The sequence below is a fragment of the Pezoporus wallicus genome, unplaced genomic scaffold (genome assembly GCF_028554395.1).
Source record: "Pezoporus wallicus isolate ANWC-B61680 ecotype Strahan unplaced genomic scaffold, APGP_CSIRO_Pwel_v1 contig_7545, whole genome shotgun sequence".
In the NCBI taxonomy this organism is placed as follows: Eukaryota; Metazoa; Chordata; class Aves; order Psittaciformes; family Psittacidae; genus Pezoporus; species Pezoporus wallicus.
In genome coordinates this window covers 3,227,702-3,253,379 of record NW_026642398.1, presented here as the reverse complement: position 1 = coordinate 3,253,379, position 25,678 = coordinate 3,227,702, and the positions used below count along the sequence as shown (strand labels likewise).

The window sequence follows — 25,678 nt, the reverse complement described above, 5'->3', positions numbered from 1 at the left end:
AACCTTATGTTACTACCCACTCAGATATGTTGTGTCAGTGGTTCATGTGATCTTTCATAAGCTGCTTCAGTGGAAAGTCAACTGTTGGTAAATGACAGCAGAAGGCAATTTAAACTGAGCTAGATGTCCTTGCCCTGAAGTGAATTGGAAGCAATTGCACAGTCTGTTAACAGAGGTGAACAGCGAGGGTGATAATAAATGGGTATAAACAATATTGCCTTTGAAATCTCAGTCAGGACCAGCTGTAGCCCACCTACCTGTAAGGTGAGTGATTTCTACAGCACACATCATCCTGGTTGGTACTGTCAGAAGCATAGCGCAAATCTATCTAATGGATGACTATCTCCCTCACCCATCCAGACACACACTTTAGGCCGTTATGTCTTGGCCTTCAGCATCTGAAATTCCCACTAGCTTGCAAGGAGAACCGGTTGTTGGTTCACAGACCCTACAAAACAGGTATGAATTTTCTAATTTTAAAGTTTTCATGTCATCTAATTTCTTCTGCTATCACCAAAATTCTTAAAAACTTGCAGGGCATGCATGTTTTGCTATTTGTTATAGAACATTAAGACATGTGGGCATTCCTCGAATGAATAGTATGCTATCTTGCTAGAACCTAAGAACCATACCACAAAATATAACCAAAGGAGACCAGAAAGTCTTTTGCAAATAGCTGTGTTTATCTAACTTGCTTTTTTTCCTTTACCATCTGTTGGAGCCATATGCCTTCTTAAATAAGAGCTAATTATAGGCCTCTACCACAACTAGTCAAATAGTGGCAACTGTTGCAAACTTCAGCTGGAAATTTCATTTCTTCCTTACAAAAATTCTCCCCCCCCAACCCAGACACTGAGGTGGTGGTCACCTTTTCCTGGTTTTCTGGACTTAGGTACCCAGTAGTTGCAGTTGATGCACATGTCTGCATAGGAGTAAATCATAACAAGCTGGAGAAATACTAAGCCAAAGTACAGTTCCCAGCAAGTATATTAAAAGGGGTGAATTCAGAACAGACAGTGACTGTATCTAACAGATATCCACTGACATGGTGTTTTGGGTTTTCCTTCACTGCCCCTGTGCTCTTGTACTGAGGGAAAGAGAGAAAAGAAACAATGCTGTCACAAAATTATCTGGCTTTCAGCACTGAAGAACTGGAGCAAAGGCTCATTCAATACTATAATTAAATTCCAGAAAAGAGATTCCAGCCTATTTAGAGAAAAATAAATCTCCTAATGAGCTCAAAAAATACAAGACTGCACTTTCATGTACAATGGGCATTTGTATAAATGTCCATTTATATAAATGTCAATTTACACCATTCAGGCAAATGTTTTATAAGTGCCTCCAGTGTCAATGTCACTCTGCATTGCTGTGCAACGTGAAAGGACTGAAGGATAAAAATTATTTCATTCCTAAATATGGCAAAGAGTTGAAGTGCCTTTTAAAAGCCCTAAACCCTAAATAGCAATTTTAACATCACAAGACTGTGGCAATTCCAGACTGTCATGCTGACCTTCCAGGAAGTTTAGAACTGTTCTGGTATAAATTAGGATTAAAAATAAAAAATAAAAATATAAAAGGAAAATGAAAATTATTTCAATTAATTCATTCCAGCTATCAGACAGATAGCTGTTTCTCATTATAACCACCACAAACTCTTTGTATAAATGAGTGATGCACATAGAAGAAAAAGAACACTCTGGGATTTCATTTGAGCTACTCTTTTCCTCTGACTACCAATGGGAAAGTTTCCTTTCATTTTTCTCACAATTTATCACATGATTTGAGAGCTGGAACACCACAAATAGATTCAGCTATGTAAGAGTTGAAATACATATATATACATATATGTACTTTACAGACACTTCAAGCACGGATATAACATTAGGACACACTCATTATTCCCCTGGTTCCATACAGCATATCTGGCATCATCTCATCAACACAACAGCAACTGAATCAGAAAGGTCCTGAGCTAAAATCACAGACTTTACGTCAAACAGGAACTTAAAGATTACCCAGGCAGAGCTGTAACACTTTCAAGTCCTCTGATCAATGGTATGGATTGGGAACTAAATGCTCTCCTAATGTAGTTACAATGCCTGCTGAGTTCAAGAAGTTGACGAATGAAAGTCATACATTTACCAAACTTCTATCTTCAACAGTGTGGCCAGTTGCGCTTTACTCAGAAGGTAAAATACTGTGAATTAAATATGTAAAACGTTTTTTGACAGTCTAATAAAAAATATGACAATAAATCTATTTTTTCAGATGTATGAGGCAGTCCCTATGATCCAGCTGTAAAATAAAAAACCTGAAGATTCAAAGTGAAGGACCTCAGACTTCCACTGGAAGAAGCCCCCATTGATGATCCATGTTTCTGATAAGCCAGGCAAGTTATCTAGGTTTTTAAATACAAGTTTCTGAGTCCTGATCTGGATCACAAAAGTAAATACACAAAAAAAGCTTTCAAGATCCTATAGTTTTTTTTTTTTTTTTCCTCTTTGTGTAGAATACCAGTCAGGTCTTTAATATCCTTTCTATGACTGGTGTTCAGAATGAAGTTACATACAAAAGAACGGATTCGTGCAGCTGCTGTAGTTGAGGATCTTTCATTCTACAAGCTGCAGATTCAATTTATAGTGTGATGTTCGAGGTGGGTTTGTCACATCCACATTTGCAAGGTGATCCCTCCACATTATGTTCTTTATTCACGTTTAAGTGGATCAAATCCCTTGTTCATTCAGGAGAGACCTGATCCTAGTGCCCAGGTGGTCTGTGATTCTGACCGCTATATGTGGTATTTGCATATATGGGACAAAGGGTAGAAATATATATACCTCCTTATCTGCCTATAAAATAGATGGAATAGATGGAAACTCACTGAGTTTCCAGGACAAGATAATCTGCTATAAATTAGATGTTCTTCTTCTGACGCCAATTCTTTCCACAAATTACTATGTAATCTTTGTTCTGGAGACATTTTACATGTACACTAGTTTCTCAAGGCAAACAAATACAAGCCTGCCTCCAGAAAGGCAGTTAACATGATGAAGATTGGCAGAATGAGAACATAGGTAAGTTATGTCAAGGCCTCGTATTTTCAACATAATGTCATCACAACCCTTGCAGCAAGAGGTGGTACTTAGGTATTCAAGTGAATTAAAGAGACTAAAGGAATAAACACACCTTACTGCTAACACACATGCACACAAAAATAAATTGCAGTTTTGTTTGCTGAAATAGTTTTTGTTAAAAATAAAAACAATATCATTATAAAGTAGCTTCCAAATAAGCAAACCACATTGGTATTCTATAAGATGAACTGTTTCCATATAAGCCATAAGCTGAATTGAAAAATCCAATATATTCTTCTGTATCTTTTGTATCTTTAAAACATTCTTTTGAGCAGATAATTTATAACTTCCCATCCAGCTGAGAAGCGAGACTGCTCCTTTCCTAGGTCAGCCAGCTCTTGTCTGATTAGTGATTTAGTTGCTGAACTGTCTGCAGAGCTCAGCACAAAATGGATAGAATTACTTTTTCCTATTCAGTTGCTTTTCTGATTAGATTCCATCAACTTCTGCCACTGCATCGTTTTTTTTGAGTTTTGGGGTTTTTTTTTGCTTTTTAATTATGCACATTATCTCAGTTGAAAACCTGTAGCTTCATCTGGATCTCACATGCACATAAATCAGCAAGAGACTGATCATGCTTTGTCAATGCGTGTCAGGCACACAAGCCATTTGGCTTTCTGTCTGGGATTTCATTAAACTGCATTAATGTTCTCTCTGTCTGTGATGTGCCAAGAGTATCATTAGCTGTTCTCTTTCTTCAGGCTGTTTTCTGGTAAGGCTATTCAGCGCCTTCAGTCTGAGGTAAGGGTCATTCGAAAAAAGGTTTTGTTATCACTTTCTGGACAGTCTGTCTTTTTATTTGGCATAAACTTTGCATACATATCATGGTCCTGAATTAAGCTCTTAAATGGACTAAACAATATAAGACAGAGTCCTGAATCTAATCCTACCAACCTTACTCAACAAAACCCATCTAAGACTTTTAAACATAAATTGGTCAAATTCCATCTATCAAAAAAAATCTCATACAAAGTCCCTTATATTCAAGATTTTAAATGCCTTTGCCTCTCCAATACAAATAAAGGTGCCAAAAAAGTTTTACTATTAGCACAAACTAGAAAGTAAACTTACAAAAGTCATGGTAGATAATGCTAAAAATCAATAGCAAAGTTGGGAATGAGCTCACACATAGTGTGAAGAAAATCATGTATTTAGTGCCAAGCAGACAAACACACTACTGTTGTACACATCACATTGTACGGATAAGTGGCTATATGTCCTGGTTTTGGCTGGAATAGTTAATTTTCTTCCTAGTAGCTGGTTTTAGCTTCAGTCTGAAAACAATGTTGATAACACACCAATGTTTTAGTTGTTGCTCAGGAGCATTTACCCCGATGAAGGACTTTTCAGCCTCTCCTGCTCTGCCAGTGAGGAAGGGCTCAAGAATGTGGAAGGGCTAATTTCAATTATTAAACTGTTCTTATCTCAACCCATGAGTTTTACTTTGTTGGGGTTTTATTTTGTTTTTAAGATAAATTGAGCAATATTTCACTAGACATTTTTTGTTTAGTGACAATCATACTCACAAGTTTTTCCAAAGATTTAATAACAACTTGTCTCTTTTTCTGGATCCTATAAAATTATCCATCAATATCACTCATAATTTTGAATGTAAGAACCCCAAGTGCAGTCCACGATGACAAGTACACCTCCGTGACATAAGCTGACAATATTCAGGACACATGTTTTGCAGTTTGAATTGTAATCCATGGGGAGGTTTCCTGGAGGTATTATAACTTATTATAAACCTGTGTTGCAGCTGCTTACATCTCCCTTCTTAGCTTTTAAACTCTTTCCCAATGAATAATAAAAGGAATAGTACATATTCAAGTGACATAACTTTGGAAACAACCCATCATTTCTACTGTTACATTCCAGGGATGGGCTCCCCATCCTTGGGAGTATTCAAGAACAGGTTGGGTGGGGCTTTGAGCAGCCTGGTCTAGTGGAAGGTGTTTGCATCCATGGCAGGAGGGTTGGAATTGGATGATCTTTAAGGCCCTTTCCAACCCAAACCATTCTGTGATTCTATGATTTGAATTAAAAGAAGGAACCTTCAAACGCACTCTTCCTCTAGACTTTGGTGGTAAGGAAGTCTGAGAGAATACGTTAGAGATCCCAACTAGCAAACATTGCACTAATCAGAAAAGTGCCTATAAAGAATGGCAGGAAGACTCATAACTAGTACAAAGTCCCTTCCCTTTTCAATAGTTTTACAAACGCTGAAAACTAAGGAGATGTTGCCTTCCATTATTCAGGAAATAGTGATTTAGGTTAAGATTGTTCTACAGATATTAAGAAAGAGAAAGAAATTACAGTTCATTTTGCATAAGGCTTTTTCACAGCCCATGTCCTTGTAAGGATGACTATCCTTGAAAATGAGAGCTATAGGAAATCATGTAAAAGCCTGTGGATATGAGTCATGGGGAAAAGACCAAGTATTAGCTTGTTCTTATTTAAAATTAATAGATGGAATTTAAAGACTTGATGGGAACTTTTCATATAGGCAGAAAGAATGAAAAACTGCGGGGAAATTGGAAAGCATCCAAAATAGGCTTGGCAAGAACTTTTAGCATAAATGGTAGAAAACCACCATAAATTATAAGGAGAATAAAAAATAAAAAAAAAAAGAAGAAAAGAAAAGGAAAGGAAGGAAGGAAGATTATAGGTTTTATCATGACTAAATCATTGCTATACATCACATCAACATGATCATCATCACAATGATGACACCAAGCTGTGCGGTGCAGTCCACACGCTGGAGGGAAGGGATGTCATCCAGAAGGAACATAACAAGCTTGAGAGGTGGGCCATGTGAACCTCATGAAGTTCAACAAAGCAAAGTCCAAGGTCCTGAGCATGGGTTAGGCAATCCCAAAAACAAATGCAGACTGACCAGAAACTGGATTGAAAGCAGCCCTGAGGAGAAGGATTTGAGAGTGTTGGTTGATGAGAAGCTCAACATGACCCAGCAGTGTGCGCTTGAGCCCAGAAATTAACTGTGTCCTGGGCTGCATCAAAAGGAGTGTGACCAGCAGGTCGAGTGAGGTGATTCTGCCTCTTTACTCCACTCTTGTGAGACCTCACCTGCAGTGTTGTGTCCAGTTCTTGGAGCCCAAACATAGGAAGGACGTGGACCTGTTGGAACAAGTCCAGAGGAGGCCACGAGGATGATCAGGAAGTTGGAGCACCTCCCATATGAAGACAGGCTGAGAGAGTTGGGATCGTTAAGCTGGGAGAACAGAAGGTTCTGAAGAGACCTTAGAGCAGCTTCCAGTGCCTAAAGGGGCTGACAAGAAATCTGGAGAAAGACTTTTTAAAAGGGCCTGCAGGGACAGTACAAGGGGGAATGGCTTTAAACTGCCAGAGGGGAGATTCAGATTAGATATTAAGAAGTTTGTTACTGTGAGAGTGATGAGGCCCTGGCACATGGTGCCCAGAGAAGCTGTGAATGCTCCAATCCTGGCAGTGTTCAAGCCCAGGCTGGATGGGGCTTGGAGCAACCTGGTCTAGTGGAAGGTGCTCCTTCCCATGGCAGGGGGTTGGAACTGGATGATTGCTAGGGTCCCTTCCAACTGAAATCATTCTAAGATTCTATGACTATTGCATAGCAAAAGCCTTACTGCATGAGCTGTTCAAACTTCCCTGGTTTATGGGGAAAGATGTGGAATGTTGTCCCAGACATCTAGTCAATTTCTATATTAATTAATATGCACCTCCTCACTCAATATTCTTCTATACTGAAATCTGGGCGAACACAAAATATTCTGGCTCTCTGAAACATTATGCAGGCAGCAGACCTTTCTGGAGCCAGACATGGTTGCTAGAAGCTCTGGACAACCAAGTGGTCAGTTCACTAAACTGGCACCAAAATAATAATAATAAATAATAATAATAAAACCAACAATAATAATAGGCTCTGGTTTTCTTTGCAAAAGAAAGGCATTATTCTGTGGTTTTATCCAGTTGCAGCCAAGGTTCTGCAGAGAATAAAGGCAAGAAGGCTCTTTGACAGACTGAATCCTGCAGAAGTTTTCTACATCAGCCAGAATTAGGGCTGAGTAGCTGACTGAATCTTAATTTCTACAGCAAAATGAATAATTTAAATCACACTAACATGAACTCATGGTAAAATTTCCTTTAATATCTTGTTGCTATTTTCACAGTTTCTATATTTCCCTGGCTTAAATTACTCAAAGTCAACTAGTTTTCCTTCATACTTTTAAGACAACTTCGACATCTTTTTTAGAATGTCCTCTGCCAGGTAAAGAAATATAAGTATCAGTTTCAAACAAATTGTGTCTAAAGCTGTGTCAGCATCTCTGAAGAGAGCTCGTGTTGGAAGGGCAGATCTTTCTTCAGTGCAGCTGCTCTTTTCCTCCTTGAGAACGTTGTTGAATCAATTACGATTGGGTTATTCAGAATCATAGAATCATAGGATAGTTAGGGTTGGAAAGGACCTTAAGATCATCGAGTTTCAACCCCCCTGCCATGGGCAGGGACACCTCACACTAAACCATCTCACCCAAGGCTCTGTCTAACCTGGTCTTGAACACCACCAGGGATGGAGCATTCACAGCTTTCCTGGGCAACCCATTCCAGTGCCTCACCACACTCACAGTAAAGAATTTCTTCCTTGTATCCAATCTAAACTCCCCCTGTTTAAGTTCTGGGAACTCTCTCAAAATATATGAAAAAACAATGGTTTTCAACTCAAGCCTTCAGGCTTTAAGGAGTAATCCCTGCTGGAGAAGCTTTGTTTCTTTTCTGCTACAAACTATTATGGTGTTTTGTAAGACTGACCTCTTCCAAGCTGAAGAATTTTTACCTCCATGCTGCTCCCTTTCAGTGTTGTTTTGTATACTAATGTCTACCTTGTACTCAGATTGTCACAAAACCTGCAACAAGAAGTCCCTGATCATTTGGTGAAAAAAAAAAAAGGACACTTTGATCAAGTCATCCAGTCACATGTTTTATTCATCCTTCAGCTTTTCACTTGTTTAACTCAACCTTTGCTCTTTTAAATGAAGGATGATGCTGCTGTCCCTTTGGTCTATATTCAACAGTATTTAAAGTGTGATATCAAAATAAGGCTCCTTCAATGTGAGGTTTGGGTCAGAGGAGAATAAGGTTTTCAGTGATCTGTAAAGTATGTGAGCCCTATGACTAATCCCCATGGAAGCATTGCTCCTTCTTGAATTCATTTAGGGAAATAGGATGGAATTTGATAATTACTTGCTTGTACAAAAGCACCACCAACATATTGTTTATCCTTTCCCTAGTGATGGATCAGCCACTTGAATCAAAAGATTAAGTGAATCCAAACTTCTTTGCAGGAATAGGTTGGCTACCTCAGATGTCTGCATTCCCCTTTTTCTCCAGGCTGCTAATAGACATAAAGACTTTAAGAATAAGGAAAAGGTTTTATCCTCTTTATCCATGATTATATTCTACATCACAGCTCACGTTATGGAGCACAGATTTAGTCTATGGTGATCACACTATGAAACAGAAGTATCTCTTCCCATACTTCCCTGAGTTTGTACTCACCATTTTCACTGTATGAGCATAGTCATCAGGCTTTTGTTTTCAATCACTCTGCAAGCAACCTCACAGACACAGGCAAATGCTAAATTCAGTTCAATTCACTTGTGTTTGCATTAATTGGCTGGTTAATGTGAAATGTATCCCATAAGACCACCCACATTGTGCAACTGAACACTTTGTCAGGGAGTACACTTTGTTGAAGATGCTCATCACTAATGAGCCTCAGATTCCTTCCTTGCATAAGCAAATTTCCCATTCCACATAGCAATTATGTAAATGAAGGTAAAATTCCTGATAACTTCCACTGATTCCTCTCAGTTCATGATTAAAAAGATGAAAAACATTAAATAACTTTCAGTCTCGGGAAAGAGCTGGATACCCAAACTAAAAAAATAGGGGTTTTTGAAAGATATTTTTACATGGGCTTTCCTCTTTACCCAAAAAAAGACAACAGTAAATGGATGAAAACCCACCTCCAGATGATATTGTTCAAAGTTAACTTCATTGTGTTGTCACTCAATTTCCTGTTGCAGTTAAGTACTGCCAAAACCAAGCACTGTGCAATATAAACAGTGAGCAACATTCTAGATTAAATCTATTTGATATGACATGAAAGCCTTCCAGTTGTTCGCATAATTTAGAGGCAGTCCATTACATGAACATTTTTGTGGCCTTCACCACATCCTCACAGTGAGTTCTTCACCTGCTTTATCCCTCACAGTGCTGATTGTAGATACTGTTCACCCATTTACAGGTGAGAACCTGAGGCAGAACATGGCTTAGGCTCTTCTCCTGAGGAGTATTCAATGTAAGCCAATGTAAATTGGGTCTTTGAGGGACTTTGAAGATCTGAATCTAAGTGTCTTGTCTAACAGTGTAGAGAAAGCCTTTTGGAGAGTAGGAAATTGCAGCCAGATCTCACAGTTTAGTGGCAGTCTAGACTCCCTATTCTTTCTCTTCCTAATATTGTAGAAATATTTGTTACTGGAAATCAAAAGAGGCAAAAATTTGCAGTTTAATTTGGTTTTATTAAAACCTAAAATGAAATTCTGAAAAATTAAAAAAAATATAAATCCCCAATTTCCTATTATGATCCACAAACAAATGAAATTCATTATAGAAACATAGATCTCTGCTTTTGTTTCCTGTGTCTAGCACTAGTATGAAAGCACATGGTAATTGCTTGGATCCTGTCAGAGGTCCTTTATAGGCTTTTATAATCTAAATCTTGGGACTCTGAGCTCAGATGAGTGTAATTTCAATCAAATATTATTGTTTATTTTAACACAGAGATCCTTATTGTTTTACTTCTTCAAGAGATTTTTTAATCTCCCACTGTCCTGGGTTCAGCAGTAGCAGTCATGTTTCTTCTTCTTGGTAGCTGGTGCATTGCTGTGTTTTGACTTTCAGCCTGGGAACAGAACTGATAGTGATGTTTTGGTTTGGCCAAGGACTTTGTGAGCCTCATGCTCTGCCAGGGAGGAGGGGAAGCTGGGAGGAAGCAGAGACAGGACACCTGACCCAAACTGACCAAAGAGCTATTCCATACCACAGCACGTCATGCCCTGGATGTAACTGGGAGTTAGCCGGAAGGGCTGGGAGACTGCAGGGTTGGAGGAGGTATGGGTCGATGCTTGGTCGGGCTGAGGGGGGGGCAAGTTATCGGTCGGCTGGTGCTGAGGTGTTGTACTCTCTTCCCTTGTTATTTCCTTTATCATTATTATCATTGGTGGTAGCAGTAGTGATTTGTGTTATACCTTAGTTACTAAACTGTTCTTATCTCAACCCGTGGGAGTTGCATTCTTTTCGATTCTCCTCTCCGCCCCTCCGGGAGTAGGGGGAGGGCAAGAAAGGGGGGAAAGTGAGTGAACGAGTTACCTGACGACACCCACAAATATAACAGCTACATTATTAGTGGTCAAATGGTGTTCATAGAATCATAGAATGGTTTGGCTTGGAAAGGATCATCTTAAAGTCATCCAGTTCCAACCCCTTATCATGGGCAGGGAACCTCACACTAGACCATGTTACCCAAGTCTCTGTCCAAGCTCGCCTTGAACACCTCCAGGGATGGAGAATTTACCACTTCTCTGGGCAACCTGTTCCAGTGCCTCACCACCCTCACAATAAAGAACTTCTTCCATATACCTAACCTGAACTTCCCCTGTTGAAGTTTGAACCCATTACCCCTTGTACTGTCATTACAGTCCCTGATAAAGAGTCCCTCTGCAGTATCCTTATAGGCCCCCTTCAGATACTGGAAGGCTGCTATGAGGTCTCCACGCAGCCTTCTCTTCACCGGGCTGAAGAACCCCAACTTTCAGCCTATCTTCATATGGAAGGTGCTCCAGCCCCTGATCATCCTCGTAGTTTCCTCTGGACTTGTTCCAACAGCTCCATATCCTTCTTATGTTGAGGACACCAGAACTACACACAGTGCTCCAAGTGAGGTCTCACCAGAGCAGAAGAGAGGGACAGCATCACCTCCTTCGACCTGCTGGTCACACTTCTTCTGATGTAGCCCAGGATATGATAGGTGTTATTACACTATTTCCTACTACTTAAAAGGAAGGGAATTAAACTTTGATATTTCTGAGTAGGTCACATGGTGAAAACTCAAATTCTAACTTCCACATACTACTTAGAATAGAGCCTACTGATGAGGCTTCCTAGATCCAAATTAGTCCAGGACTACCACCCAGTTGCAACCACTAGTCCTGAATAAAACTTTCAAGACAGGATCTGTCACTTCTCATTTTTGTCACAGAAAAGGCAAACAACTAATTTAAGTTGCTTTTTTTCTTATGACCAGTTAAGAGAAATTAAGACCTAATGGCAGAAAAAAAGCTTATAACCTAAAATTCATGCTTCAGTTATGTGGAATTAAGTCCCTCCAGTGTTATGTATGAAGGAAACTTGTGCTATAATATTAGACTACTCAATGTGACTCTGAGACTACTCAAGTCTATAATTAATATTAAGACCATGTGAGAAACTCCCTTTTCTCTTCCTGAGACTGTTAGTTGAAGTACAATGCCAAGACCAGAATAGATGGAAGAGATGATTCAACTATATCAGGGGTAAGGTAGAAACTGTAGACATAAGCAAAACTCAAATCCAAAACAAAGTGCTATGTGATATATATTTATCTAAGTGGTTTTTAAAGATAAGAGATATAGATGGATAGACATAAACAGACAAATCCAGGAAGTCATAGGTGATATTAGTCACCATGTGTGGAAGTACTCTCAGCACAACTTTAGGGTACACTTGCATAAGGCCTTCACCTTCACAGCAGTGGCATTACTGTTTGGAAACATCATACTAGTCAGTGGAAAGACAGGAGGTTTAGGGAGAGTTGCATTGAAATACCTCACTTAGCATTTCCAATTATTTCCATGCATAAAACTTGACCTCCAGTTATACTTTTTTCCAGCTCCTGAATTGCAGAAAGAACACAGGATTTTTGGCCTATAACTGTGCATACTTTGGGTAGCTTTTTTTGGTGAAAATTACTTAAAGAAACCTGACATTATAGAATCATAGAATCACAGACTGTTTAGAGAAACTACCTTAAAATCCCCTAGTTCTAACCCCCTGTAATGGGCAGGGACACCTCCCACTAGACCAGGTTGCTCAAAGCTCCATCCAACCTGGCCTTGAACACTGACACAATACCGATGACTACACAATAGAGCATGCTGCACATACACCTGAGATAAAAGGCAGCAAGCCTCTATCAGAGCAAGAGCCAGGATGAATAATGTACAATGTGCTGACAAAGGAACTTTCATCAGGAATATGTTGCTCTCAGGAGGCAAGTTATTTTAGGGAAAGTGTTGTATTAGGTCACAGAATGTACCAGGTCAGAGCTATGCTAAAGATATTCAATATGTTTTTGTGCTTCACAGTACAGACACAAACTCTTATTTTGCCTCACAAGAACTTGGCCTTAAATCTGAGTTAACTCGCAGTCTCAAGGCATGCTGAGATGTGCAGATGAAAAGTGCTTTTCTGAAGTGGTAAGACCTGGTAGCTGTTGCTGAATAAATACCAAAACTCATTAACCAATGTATCTGAGGTACTTATAATGAAATAGTTCTTTTTCCCCACATTTTTCATCGGTTTCCCCTGCTGCTTCTGAAGACATAGATATGTGTCTTCTCCATATACATTGTAGGTATTAATCTTGATAAGCATATAAAATAAGTAGGTGTGGGGAGTGAAGGTGATAAGATTTGCACGAAAAAGAGTTTGGGAAAGAGCTCTGAGGCCTTGGTGCTTGACAAGCCCTGGGGCTGTGAGCTGGACCGTTGAAGGACAGAGAAGGTAAATCAGCAAGCCTTGGGAGGATGGGCCAGGATGTAGTTGTGACAGGAATCTCAGTTGGAGGGCAGAGGATGTAGGGGTTGTGAGAGTGTCTGCAACATTGTGATTGGACTATTTACCTGGAGAGTTTCACAGTGGGCAGTGGGATTGAACATTGTATGTATGTGCAGGTTGGGAAAGTACCGAAAAAGGGGATAAAAAGAGCTTGGTGGTAATAAACGAGGATTTGAGTCTCTGCATCAACTTGAGTCCGTGTCGTGAAATGCTGCAAGTAGGTTTCTAGTTTCCTTTGTGCGTAATTAAAACCCCAGATAGACACTCCTCCACTTCCTTACTGTGCCACCTACACTGGAGTGCTGAGGGCCAGCACCTTCCACCAAACTAACCTTTGTTTCTTGCCATGAAGGACTATGGAACTGGTGACACTACAGAGCCACTGGCTGTATTCAGATGATGAAAAACAGAAGCTGGTCCATTCTGCAGATTTTCTAAATGCATATTAGTTATTTCTGGCAGGTTAATGTATAGAGATGTGGGACAAATGTTTTAATGAGCAGAATTATGCTCTTAATTTTGGATGTGGTACAGCAGCTATGATGATGTTGCAGCATACTTCCATTTAGGACACAATCCATATTCAAAAACCTCCCACCTAGAAGAAAAGTCAGTGGTTTTAATTACGTTAACAGACTCCCAGATTACTGTTACTACAACTCATTATGCAGTGTGTGGTAGAAATAGTAGGTCAAACATTTGCCTCTTTGGATCCACTGTATTACTCTCAAAAATGTGAACCACCCAAAGTTTCAAGACCGTAAATAATACTGTGCTCTCCTACATTGTCACATACCCCAAAATATCAAAGTTCCTTTTATTAAGTAATTAAGTTTCACAATAACCTTATGATACAGATACAATTAACCCCATTACACATATGGGGAAATTAAAACAGAAGGAAGCTGACTACTCAAGATCAGAGCTGGAAAAATGAGCCCAGACATCATAGGAATTAAGGACCAGTAAATCTTCCTGGATCCTCACAAATAAGCCAACTATCATATACCATATAGGGACATTTATAACTTCAGCACAGCTCAATGCTACAGACAGTCGGGGGGGTGTATCTGTTAAGCTCTGTCCTGAGGTTTTGTTTCTTGTTTTGACTGGCTTGAGTGTCTACATTGGATGTGGGGCACTGGGTATATCCATTGGTTACCATCCGTATCTGCCATAATTTAATTTCTGTGTCCTTTCTTTGTTTAACCAATTGAAATGTCAGTAACACAAGGTTCTTCTCTACACTATACTTCCAGCTGAGTTCCTCTTGTAAAAGAACCAAATGCTGAAGTTTCTTCGAACTAAATATGAGTAACACGATTTCATGACTCCTCCTTAACCTTTTGTCAAAGAGAGAATAAGAACAGGCTTTGTAGGCAGCAAACGGTTCAAGGCTGCTGTTCAAAGCAGATTCACTCTCCATACAAACAGATGCTGGCAAGCGAAGTCTAAAGCAAAACCAGCATTTTCACACTGAGACATATGGTCCAATGCCAAAACTGATCAGTGCATCTTGGACACTGCTGTAGTAGGTTGCTAGGTACTGCTGGACAAGCTGCCTACAGCACGTTTCAAAGGCCCTGCTGCAGATGGGAGACAGAGTTATGAGAGGACCTACTCAGTATGACCTTCCTTTAAGGGCAGTACACACATAATCAGTGAGAAAGCGATTTGACACTAGGCATGAATTTATATCATTACACACATCCCATCTGTGCCACATACCATCACACACATACCATCCCAACCCAGCTTTAGATCAAAATGAAATGTAAACATTTAAAGAGCAATCTCAGTCCAGCAAAAGTGCTCATACCTAAATGGACCGATTTATTCATTCATTTCTTCTCACACTTAATGGATATATAAGGCAACTGTAAGAACAAAATTGACATTGCTGCATTCAAATCCATACTCTTTGTTCATGCTGGTCATGATAATTCATACTAAAAATTGTAGAATGAGAGGATGGTTTGGGATGGAATGGATCTTTGAAGTTCACCTAGTTCCAAAACCCCCTGCTGTGGACAAGGACATCTTTCACTAGATTATGTTGATCAAAGCCCTATTCAACAGATTGAATCTGATTTTCCGTAGTTTCTTTCAGCAGTAAACATAATGCAAAGAAGATGAAGGCTAACTAAAACTACAAGAGAAGGAGACATCAGATGTCTCTAATTACAGCTGCTAGAAAGGCAATGGCTGTTCCTCTTGTTTCTACTATAAAAAGTTATCAACAGAAAGAAGGGTAATCCTTTCTCTCAAGTGGAAATGAAAACAACAACAAAAAAGACAAACCAAACCCCAGAGCAACGCCCCCAAAACACCCTTTTCTCTTAAAAATAAACATTGAACATCCTTCTACAAAGTTATGCCACAGTTCAAACACCAGAACTGTGCTTTGTGCACAAAACACTAGCTAAAGTTCAATGGCTTAGGTTCAGAGGGTATCAGACTAGCTATAAAAAGGATCCTCTCTGAACAGAAAAGAATCTATGAAAAAAATCCCAGAACTTTTCCCTCTCATTGTGGCATCATTATTCTACTTGGGACATCAGTTTTCTATTGGTGGGAGATTTTCAATCACCAGCTAGAGGGTATAGCTCTATAGTTATTTGGATTCTTGTTGTTTATCCTACATATTTGAAGGTTATGATGTTATGCATGTATTTGCATCTTTGAAGCAGTACCATCTTTTACAGATAAGACAGACACAAGGACACACAGTTTGTCCTGCTCTCTGTGTTTCCTGTTTTAATCTGTAGGCCCCAGGATTTTTCAGAGCAGCCCCTGTCAGTGTTATCGATGGGAAACTAAACCAACCAGCACTCCTTGGCTAGAATAGTAATTTAAGCAAACTCTTCTGAAAGGTGCACATGTACACTTGAATGCACAGAAAATTCTCTCATTTTTTCTAAGTTATGGTCATGTCTAATGCACAATATTATGCTTCAGAGCTACTGACCACAAAGTAAGGTCCTAGAGATCTGTTAATAGCTGAACCAAAAGGTCAGTTTTTGGTCCACCAAAATTAAAGCCTGGTTTTTATTTCCCAGTATATTCTTTGTCCATCAATCTCCATCTATGGTCCATTTATTCTTCGCTCATCTATGGTGAAAATGCAATCATAGTTTTAGTCTTACAAAATATAAACAAACTACATCACTTCCACGTTTTCCTTTTCAATTAATAAATCATTTTGCCATTCCAAAAGGAAAGTCTTTTTTTTTCCTGTTAATAAAGAAAATAATAAGAAAGTTGTTCCCTCACTGAAGTCATCTCCTAGCTCTTTTATTTTTATCCTGAGAAACCATTTGGAAGCATTATGCAAAACGTGAATCAAGTTATTATCTTTGATTATTTGCTGGGAAAGACAAGGGTACCATTTGCTCTCTGTTGACCTTGTCACCTTTCCTACTTTTCACTGTTACGTGCCTAATTTGCACAGACACATGAAGGCACAAAGTGAAATCACAGCCTTTTTATGCCAGCTCATTTACAAGTACAATGGGAATGCCTCCCTCTGCAAAAGTTCCTGTAACTTCTTTTATAGTAAACGGACAGAAATAGGTGTGATTCAACTCGTCTTAAAATAGACATGTTAAATTACTCCCTCAAATTACTTTTTTCTCTCCTTTGACTATAAAGAGAGACTGATTTGCTTAGGTGGAGACACCCACAGCATAGACATCAGAAGTTAGATAAGATGATTTTTATCCTTAGTCACAGGTTTACAGGGCTTCTTCCATCTTACAGCTATAACTCAGGCTACTTATGATTTATTGCCTGCCCTTAGAATACAGCCTAACACATCATTACAAGACAACCGTTTCCTGCTAGTACAGAAAACTTGGAGAAAAAAGTTTTGTTAGAAAGCTTATATATGAATCATGTAAGATACCCTTCCCAGGAAAGAACCACTTTACCTGGAGCTGTCAAGAATATATATATATATATATATATATATATATGTTTCAACTAATGAATATCTACTTCTTACACTGGAACTGTCATCTATAGATCTCAGAACATTTGAATCCTAATTTTTTATGATCTTCTGTGTTCCATAGTTACTAGGACATCCTGATGACCTATACTCTCAAGAAGCCATCACTCCCTGTGGCATATCTGTAATGATTTGCCTAGCAGAACATTGGGAAATAATCCACCATCTGTAAGTATTTTTAAAGACAAGCTTAGAGATACTTGTGGTCCCCATTCAAAAATAGAGCTGCACCTTCCTGAAACTATAGCCATTTAGTTAATACTACTTAAGACCCCAGTGTCTTTCAGCTCAGATGACTGGTGTGACATTTTATCCATCACCTCAACTGGGTAGCAAAACCTTCAATCCAGAATGACCTGCTAAATCTGAAGGTAAAACTATGAAGAGGCTGATGTGACCAAGAATGTCATCTTGGTCAAACAAGCTTCTTACTTGAATCCTCTAACACATGGCTACAGTTATGCTGCATGCTAAACATGGTTTAAAGGTGGGCTTGACAATGTTGGGTTTATAATAGGACTCAATGATTTTAAAGGTCTTTTTCAACCTAAAACTATCCTATGATTGTATGAAACACTCAGTTGTGAGTCTGCTTTTTTCTTAACTAACATAAATGCAGCATAGTAACATCTTCTGCAGAGTTTTCTGGTGTTTTTATAGACCTCTATTCTGTATGTTGTGTTCCCTCTGCTACCCAGAGGGGATATGAGGTTATTACAGCTGTCAGTTGCTCATTACTCTCCCAAGTTCACAGTGAATTCAGGAGAAGCAGGACAAAGTTTCAGGTTTATCTGTTATATCTGTAGAAAGACAATATACCTGTTATTCAGTCTTAGCACTAAATCTGCTCTTCCATTCCTGCAGGTACTTGGAGCTCACAGGAATTTATAACTCCCATGAACTGCTAAGGTAAACCTATTCTGGTTTGATGACAGATTTGAAAGAGCTTTGCTGGTAAAACAGGGTTGTCTCATGCATAGAATTATGAGTACATTTTGTGGCTTTGCCTCCTGTGTTCTATACAAAATTGATATATACTAGTTCTAACAGCTGACTGCAAAGATTTTAACAATTTGTCACAAGCTATATGTTTTATAATGTAACTGCACTTTTTTTGGCACTCAGTGAACAAGAAATATTGTAACTTATTGCAGATTTGAAGCTCTGTTAGGTTATTTAGTTGGCCCATTTTGACATTCCAGTTTCAGAGTTATCTTTCTGCTGAAACTTTAGTGTTATAGGCTAAAGAAAAAAGAAAAAGAAAAAAAAAAGACTGAAGCAATACAAATGATCAGTGACTTCTGAAAATGCAGACTCTAAAGGCAACGAATCAGGGCTGAACCTGCCACATTTATCTACATGCGCTGAGTTCTATATCTGTTTTTTAGAAGGCTTGAAAACTCGGTTACTGAAGTCTGATAAATACACATTCTTTAGCAAAGGAGTACTCATGCAGACACTCCATTTTTACAATTGAGCTAAAATCAGCCTGCTTTGAAAGTGCAAAGACAACATTTTTTAGGCACAAACTCTTTCAATGCATCATCATTTTCCTATTTAAATGTTTGAAATGACTTGGTTTAGTTTTGAAAAACTATGTTTAGCATATACATATTTAGAATAAATGCAGATGTTATATTTAGTTTAAATAAATTCTAAAGAAGACAAAGTTCAGAAATGTTTTCTCTCTCAGCGTGACTTTTGATTAAAGCTGCACATTTTTTGAGATGAATCCTGTACCTTAACCTTGCCTTTTGGCATTTTGAATTAGCCTCATGGAAAGAATTACATAAAACTACCTCTCCACCAATACTTAGATTCAGTGATGATAAAAAGCAAGATGTGCTATTAATTTCCTTGTATGAAAGACCCTAACATAAGTACAGTAGCTTATCACTGTATTGCTCTATAAGCTAATGACTTTCTCAGACACACTGAAATACGAGATGATGGAATAGCTACCCCACTTCAGCAATAAGTTTTGTCTTTGCTTTCTCAAATACATAATGTTTTGTCAAAATAAACATAATCTATGCTTTTTGTATTGTTTATATATTTTTCCAAATTCATTACCTGTTCCCTAAGAACCTTGTTCAGTTAGAGAATTCATGTCTGAAAATAATCTTGTGCTTTGGAAACTTAAGTGAGCAAATACCCATTTGTTTTGTTACCTAACTCTGTAGCTGACACTATATATTTATTCCAAAGATTAATTCAGATGAGAGAATTGCCTGAGTAAAGTATGGAACAGCACAGTAGGACACCACTTATTTTTTTCAGCAGTGCATTGCAGGAGGAAACAGTTGTCTGGATGCAATTCACCTCCTGAATTAGTGTAAATTACAAGACTGAACTGTACATTAGACTGAAGGCAGCAAGGATCACTGTGTGGGGAAATCAAAAACATGCAAGTAAACCTGTAAAAGAAGAGAGCTCTGTGAAGGCGAAACCATACTGGAATGATAGGTCTGAAAAAGCTGTATGGCCTATTTAACTACAGAGATGAAGGTCATTTTTGGCCTCAAGCAGCAGAAATACTGCATTGGAGCACTGCTTCTGAACAACTGGACTCTGTTTCTGCCAGACCTTCAGGTGGCCACTGATGACAGGTTTGTGTCTCAGACTGACTGCCTAGAGGAAGAGACTTGTGGCACATGTTGGTGCTTACAGGTCTTTCAGAGTTCTTGCCTCCTCCACTGACAAGGTCTCAATTTTGAGCTGTGATGCTGCTCTGCATCTCCAAAACCATTGCTTAACCCCACTGCCATCTGCATGGTCTGCCCAAGCTTCTGGAGGGGAGAAACAAAGGTGTCCTGCACAGTTCAGGGTCTGCAATGGAAAATCTCCCAGCCACAAATACGTATTTTCAGCTTCCATTCCTTTGGCCTATGAAAAAGCCTTGACTGGAAGAAGTCTGGGACATACACACAGAAGTAACACATCAGTCAGAGATATCTTCGGTTTACTGCTTTTCATCTTTTTCTTTGGTTCCATTCTTCTTCTCTCTTGGAATATCATAGAATAGGCATTCCAAGAAAGAATACTTGAATTGTGGATTAACAATTCTTAAAATGCCTGACCATCTTGTATAATCTCACAGCTAATGAGGTTCCCTAAGACAACTCATCTCTAAACTTCTCTCACAGTAAGGTCCTCTCTAGATATAATTTGTATTTGACAGGTATGTTTTATTTTATACATAAAATGCATATTTGTTTTCAGATTACTTTAATAATCTTTTAAAAGAAACTCATGGGTTTGTTAAAGCATGAATCTCTCCCCTTCCCTTCCCCCCTTTTCTCATACTTCAAAAGCAATAAACTTGTCCTCACTTAATGTAAGCAGAAATTACCTTTCCAAAAGTTATTGAAACTAATGACTGCAATTTCTTACTGTTTCACAAGATTGGGTCTCTTTCTTCTTGCTCTAATGAGCAACTAACTGCAAATGCTTGTTTTGACTAAGTCAAGAATCCATTTACAATAAAAGATTTTTCTTGAATCATCTTAGTAGAATTCCTTCACCAGGAACTTCTTTGAGATATTGAAACGCTCCCTAATAGAGACTAGAATCACTAATTGTTCCATAAAAACAAGCACAAAGCATTAAGGCAGATATCACAAATACAAATAGCCCCTTAAATTAGGTCTTAGGTGCAAGGTAGCCACAGATCAACATTTAATTTATAAGAGAAGGCAGACACAGGCTACTGCGTTATTCTTTGTTTTCTCCTACTTTCCTATGTCACAATTTTAAATTATGCTATTTTTTTCTTGTCACTTAATGTCAAATAATTTCATTTTATGAAAAATCATCAAACTACGTGCACATGAAGCACCTCTACATCACCAGTCAAAAGAGTTAAAGTATAATAGCAGTCATCGGTACCTTTTCTTGACTTGTCTGGAACACATATTGCATCTTATCTCCCCAGACTTATATGAGATATATTAAGGAAGATCCGCATTCCTCAGCTGTCATTGGCTTTCTGTACTTCTAGACAATAACCCAATTTAATTGACTAGAATGAGATGGAGCACTGCTACAATCTAATAAGGAATAAACTGGCAGGTAATATTTTTTCTTAAATACTTCATACTGCTTGTAATTAGATTCTCTGGCCAAGTTTTCAGAAATATTTGTCTGTTTGAAAAGTTTTGAAAACTGACAATGTGGTACATCTGGATGAGAGAAACAAAAGAAATCTGAACACAAATCAAAGTCCTAAGTAATTTCTTTAGTTAATATTCACCACCAAAACAGTTTCCTTGGCCTGTAAGGTAAACAGCTAGGCAAGCAGATGGGCAAGCAGCTTTCCATGGTTGCAGTACGTGAGAATGAGGCATAGTTGGTCTAAAACCAGAACGTTTAAAAAAAAACCTGACTGCAACTTCCACTAATAAAGAATAATTCTCTCTCAGCAGCAATGCTTCCAGGAGGTGTGTAGATTAGTGTGAAACACTGCAGAGGAAATGAAAATGTGTACTTTTCCAGAGATTTGACTTAGTTGGCATCTTCAACCGTGTAATCTACCCTCATATTCTTTATAGATACGCTGCTAAGATTTATCTCATGCATACCATCTTCCTTAAGTAATTCTCATTTATACTGCTTTCCTGGTCTCCACCATTTCCCATTCTTTCAGGTGGGGTAGGAAATCAATTTAAAACAGCTAATCGTAACTATTTCTGACCAGTGTTATTCTCGCAGTGTTTTAATCAGTGACTTTTAATCAATGGGTTAACTTTAAAATAAAAATATTTTAAAGATATGTTTTTAAGGTCCTGAACTCTTTTATCTAGTCTCTATAACCTGGAAATCAGTGAATCATAACTTCCATGAATTCTAAAAACAGTTCCAAAATATAGGACAGCTGAAAACTGAAAACTTACTTAAGGCACTTAGTGGATAATAAAACAACTCAACCAATGAGATAATTATACAAATGTGCAACCGTGAGGTGTGCAACTGTGAGGTGGCATATTCTCTTTCCCTGTTCCTTTAGCTGTTTGTGCTTAATTCATGTAGATTCAGCCCACCATATGCTGCAGGTGGACACCATCACATGGTGGCATATGTAAAAGTCCCATAAATTCACTCAAGAAGGCCTTGCTGGCATTTAGTTTTAAGATATGTCTGCATTTGCTCAGCCCTGCAGAACCAATGCTGAGGCCAATGGTGTATGTGCTGTTATGAGATGCACAAGAACAAGTAGAGAGCATCATTTTTTCATTATAACCCAAAAGCAGGCTGCATCAGTCATGACATCTATTCAAAGACAGGAAGCTAAAGGTCATGAGGGGTTTAAAACCTGAATGAGAGCAATTAAAGACTTTGCAGGACAAGCCTCATTCTTTCTCTTCTTTTAATTGTTGAGAAAGTCTTTAGGAAAGCTACCTTGCTAAAAATGTGTAGTGGTATGAATGAAATGTATATATTTTTATGAATATATATATGAGTGTACATATGTACAGCATACATATGTTCAGGCAACCTGACTCAATATAAGCTAATGTCAGCCTTGATGAACTAAAGGACCAAATCAGAGGAGATACTGGGCTCCAGAATGACTTCCCTTTGCTTCAGCTGTAGCACATAGCCCATTCTTTTCTCACAATGTAGACAGAATACTTCCAACATGTGGACCCTGTAATAGGTTGTCAAGGCCTCCTGTATACCCTGTTGGTCCTGCGTCATAGATGGAGTCTTTGCTAGGCAGATTTGGCTGGCAACCACCAATACAACGAAAGGGTTTGGCCTCTGTTTTTGAAAGCATCTAGTAGGAAGCAAACATTGCTAATGCTGTCAGTTCCCATGGGTTTATCATAAATCCCGCAATATTTAATGAAAAAGCCACATGTAGTGGAAGATAAATACTATCTCTTTATTTTATATATTTCCATATTTTATATATTTTATTACTATCTATATTCACAGATATTACTTTATAAAATTACATAATTGTTTTCAAAATATCTTCCAGTTCTTATAGATGAACCCTATGAACCTGAAAAGGAAAATATAGAAAATACTTCCTTTAAACCTAAGTCATGAATCCCACCTATTTTGCATTCATTCTCATTGCTGAGGAAGGAGTTTATTCACTATTTTATAACACCCTTGTTTTGTTGCAGTACAACTTTAATAGGTGTGTCTTCCTGAAACATGCACAACAATTCAATTAGTTCCATCCCAGCTATCTCCATACTGAGAAAGATCAGTGGCATGAGAACCAAAAGAACGTTATTGCGTGTTTGCCTTCAAGTTCAGACCCATTAAATGACTCTTGCAGACCTATGAAATCAATTAGGAAGTACTTGTGAAAATAGCCAAGGAAAAACTGTTTAAACCCTTAACAGCTTAAATATCCACGTCTTGATGCCCTATAAAGCTATTAGGCTTGAGTCTGGATTGCATTAGCACTATGAAAGTCAGTTGCTAATTCTGTAACCACACAGCCTCTCTTGCCTCTCTCCTGTCCATGCTTTTACATAAGTTGCTTTTAACTGGGGTGAAAGAAGAGGAGACACTTAAGAAAATACTAATCTGAATGAAAAGTAAACAGAGAAAGTCATTGAGTTTCTTCCTTAAATAATGCAGCCATGCCTGGTTCAATGCAGAATATGAGTAGTTTGGGGGGGTTTACTGCAGGTTCTTGAGGGTTTTTTTACCCATAGAATGTAGAATTGCAGCTATCTTCATACTGGGAGTATTCCATTAGTTCAAGAATAGTTATGCCAGAAACTACTGTAATTTGAGGACATTTCCAGAGAGCAAAGGAACTCCAGGGGATTCTGGATATGCCAAGGGTGAATTATACTGGAAGGTGATGAAAAATAATTTTCTTTCTTCTTTGGAGATTTTCATACGAAGAGGTTTTCCAAACCTGGACTACATTATGTATTTATTTCCTAAAGATATTTCTTTATTCGAATTCTGAGTCTGGGAAATCTTTTCAGGTGATTTCTTCATATTTTTGTACAAATTTTTACATTTTATACAAATATAATTTGTCTAATCATTTTGCATTTATATGTATCTTTGTATTAGAATGCCTTTTCATTGAACCAGACTTCCAGACTGAAAAGTACATTTTGCTCAAGAACCTGTAATCCACAGAACAATATTAAACTGGAAAATTCTCAAATTTAAGAATTAAAATCCCCAAAGTTCAGGAACTCATTAATCCTGCACTACATTTGTGTTTCCTCTATGCATAATATTGAGTCAAAAGGACTCTTGTAGTTATTCTCTAAAAGCTGTTGTTAATATTGTGCATTGGATTTATGTAGCAAGGTTTTGGTAGAAGGGAGGCTGCAGGGGTTTCTTCTGTAAGAAGCAGCCAGAAGCTTCCCCCATATCCAGTGGATCCAACACCAGCCGTCTCCAATAAAGACCCACTGATGGTCAAGTCTAAGCCCATCAGTGATAGTGGTAGCACCTCTTGGGTAACCAGCAAGGGTCAACCCACAACACACTGAAAGAATTTTCAACCAGAAATCACTTAGAATAGCAAACCAACTCTTTCCATTGTCAGAAAGGAAAGCCACATACAGGAAGGACTGCTTGCAGATAAAGCAATGAGAATTTGCTCTGCTTTTCTGATGGACACGAGCACCAAAACTCAAAGCCCAAACCCATACCAGAACAGAGAGATGAACAGCTACTAATTATGAGGGAAATACAGTTTTGGAACCAAATCCAGGCTCATTGTTCCACACACACACTCTCCCCCTCCATGCTGCCCCACCTCCAGTCATTGTCACATCTCTCTGGGACCTGCTTACCTGTCTGTCCTGCAATCGTAGCAAACAGCCTGTGGGGAAGCCTGGGTGGGATCTTCAGTCCAGCTCTTATCTGGTAATACCTGGAAGGAAAGAATTAAATATTACATGTTATAGGTGACCACTTGATTCAATCCAAAATTCTGTTAAGAACATGTCCTGGGCAATTGCACTCAAACAGGAGCGCTCAAGAGAATGGGCAGGCTCAGAAATATTGAGCCTTTTGCTTTTTAGTTTTAACTAAAGTGGGTTTGCACTGATTTTAATCAGGCCCCTCCTATTTTACAGCAGGCAGAGTGGACACAAGGGCCTGATGTGTGACTGATGAGGACAGACTGTGAAAAGCTCTTGGCTTCAAGTAGGGAAAAGAAACAGAGAGAAATATCTACAACAAAAGGCATTGAAATCAGACAAGTGGAAAAAACAAAGAGGAAACTTCTGTGGGAAAACAAGATATGTGCTCATATCTAGGAAAATTCAATTTGTACATAGTGATTATCATTCTGCTCTTCCCTCTTGAGGCTACCATATCATGAAAATGTTAGCATTAATCATATCTAAACCAGCTGTATTCTAGTTATTTGCAATCCCATAGGTAATCACTATGTTAGGTGAAAGAAGACAGAAAAGAAAACCAGCAATTTCACTGGCCTGCTACATACAGTGCAGGTTACTTTAGAACATTTGCAATTATGAGCTCAGTCTAAACAGAGTAATAAAACTCATCCCAGTCTTCCTTCATCACTACTTTCATGAATGAGAAATAGGAGGCAGTGCACAGTAAAGTACCTAATCCACTACACTGTAGATCAGGACAC

The 25,678-nt window shown here is 38.5% G+C and overlaps 1 protein-coding gene across 2 annotated transcripts in view; it reads right to left on the bottom strand.

Moving 5' to 3' along the window:
* FAM135B (family with sequence similarity 135 member B) overlaps positions 1 to 25,678 on the bottom strand; it is a 192,938-nt gene that overhangs the window by 80,440 nt on the left and 86,820 nt on the right. For both annotated transcript variants that reach the window (XR_008974967.1, XM_057429781.1), the window contains exon 3: positions 24,864 to 24,943. Coding sequence is in view for 1 of the 2 variants with exons in the window: in XM_057429781.1 (XP_057285764.1) it covers positions 24,864 to 24,943 (80 nt within the window). In the remaining variant the exon portion in view is untranslated. The remainder of the gene's footprint in view (positions 1 to 24,863; positions 24,944 to 25,678) is intronic.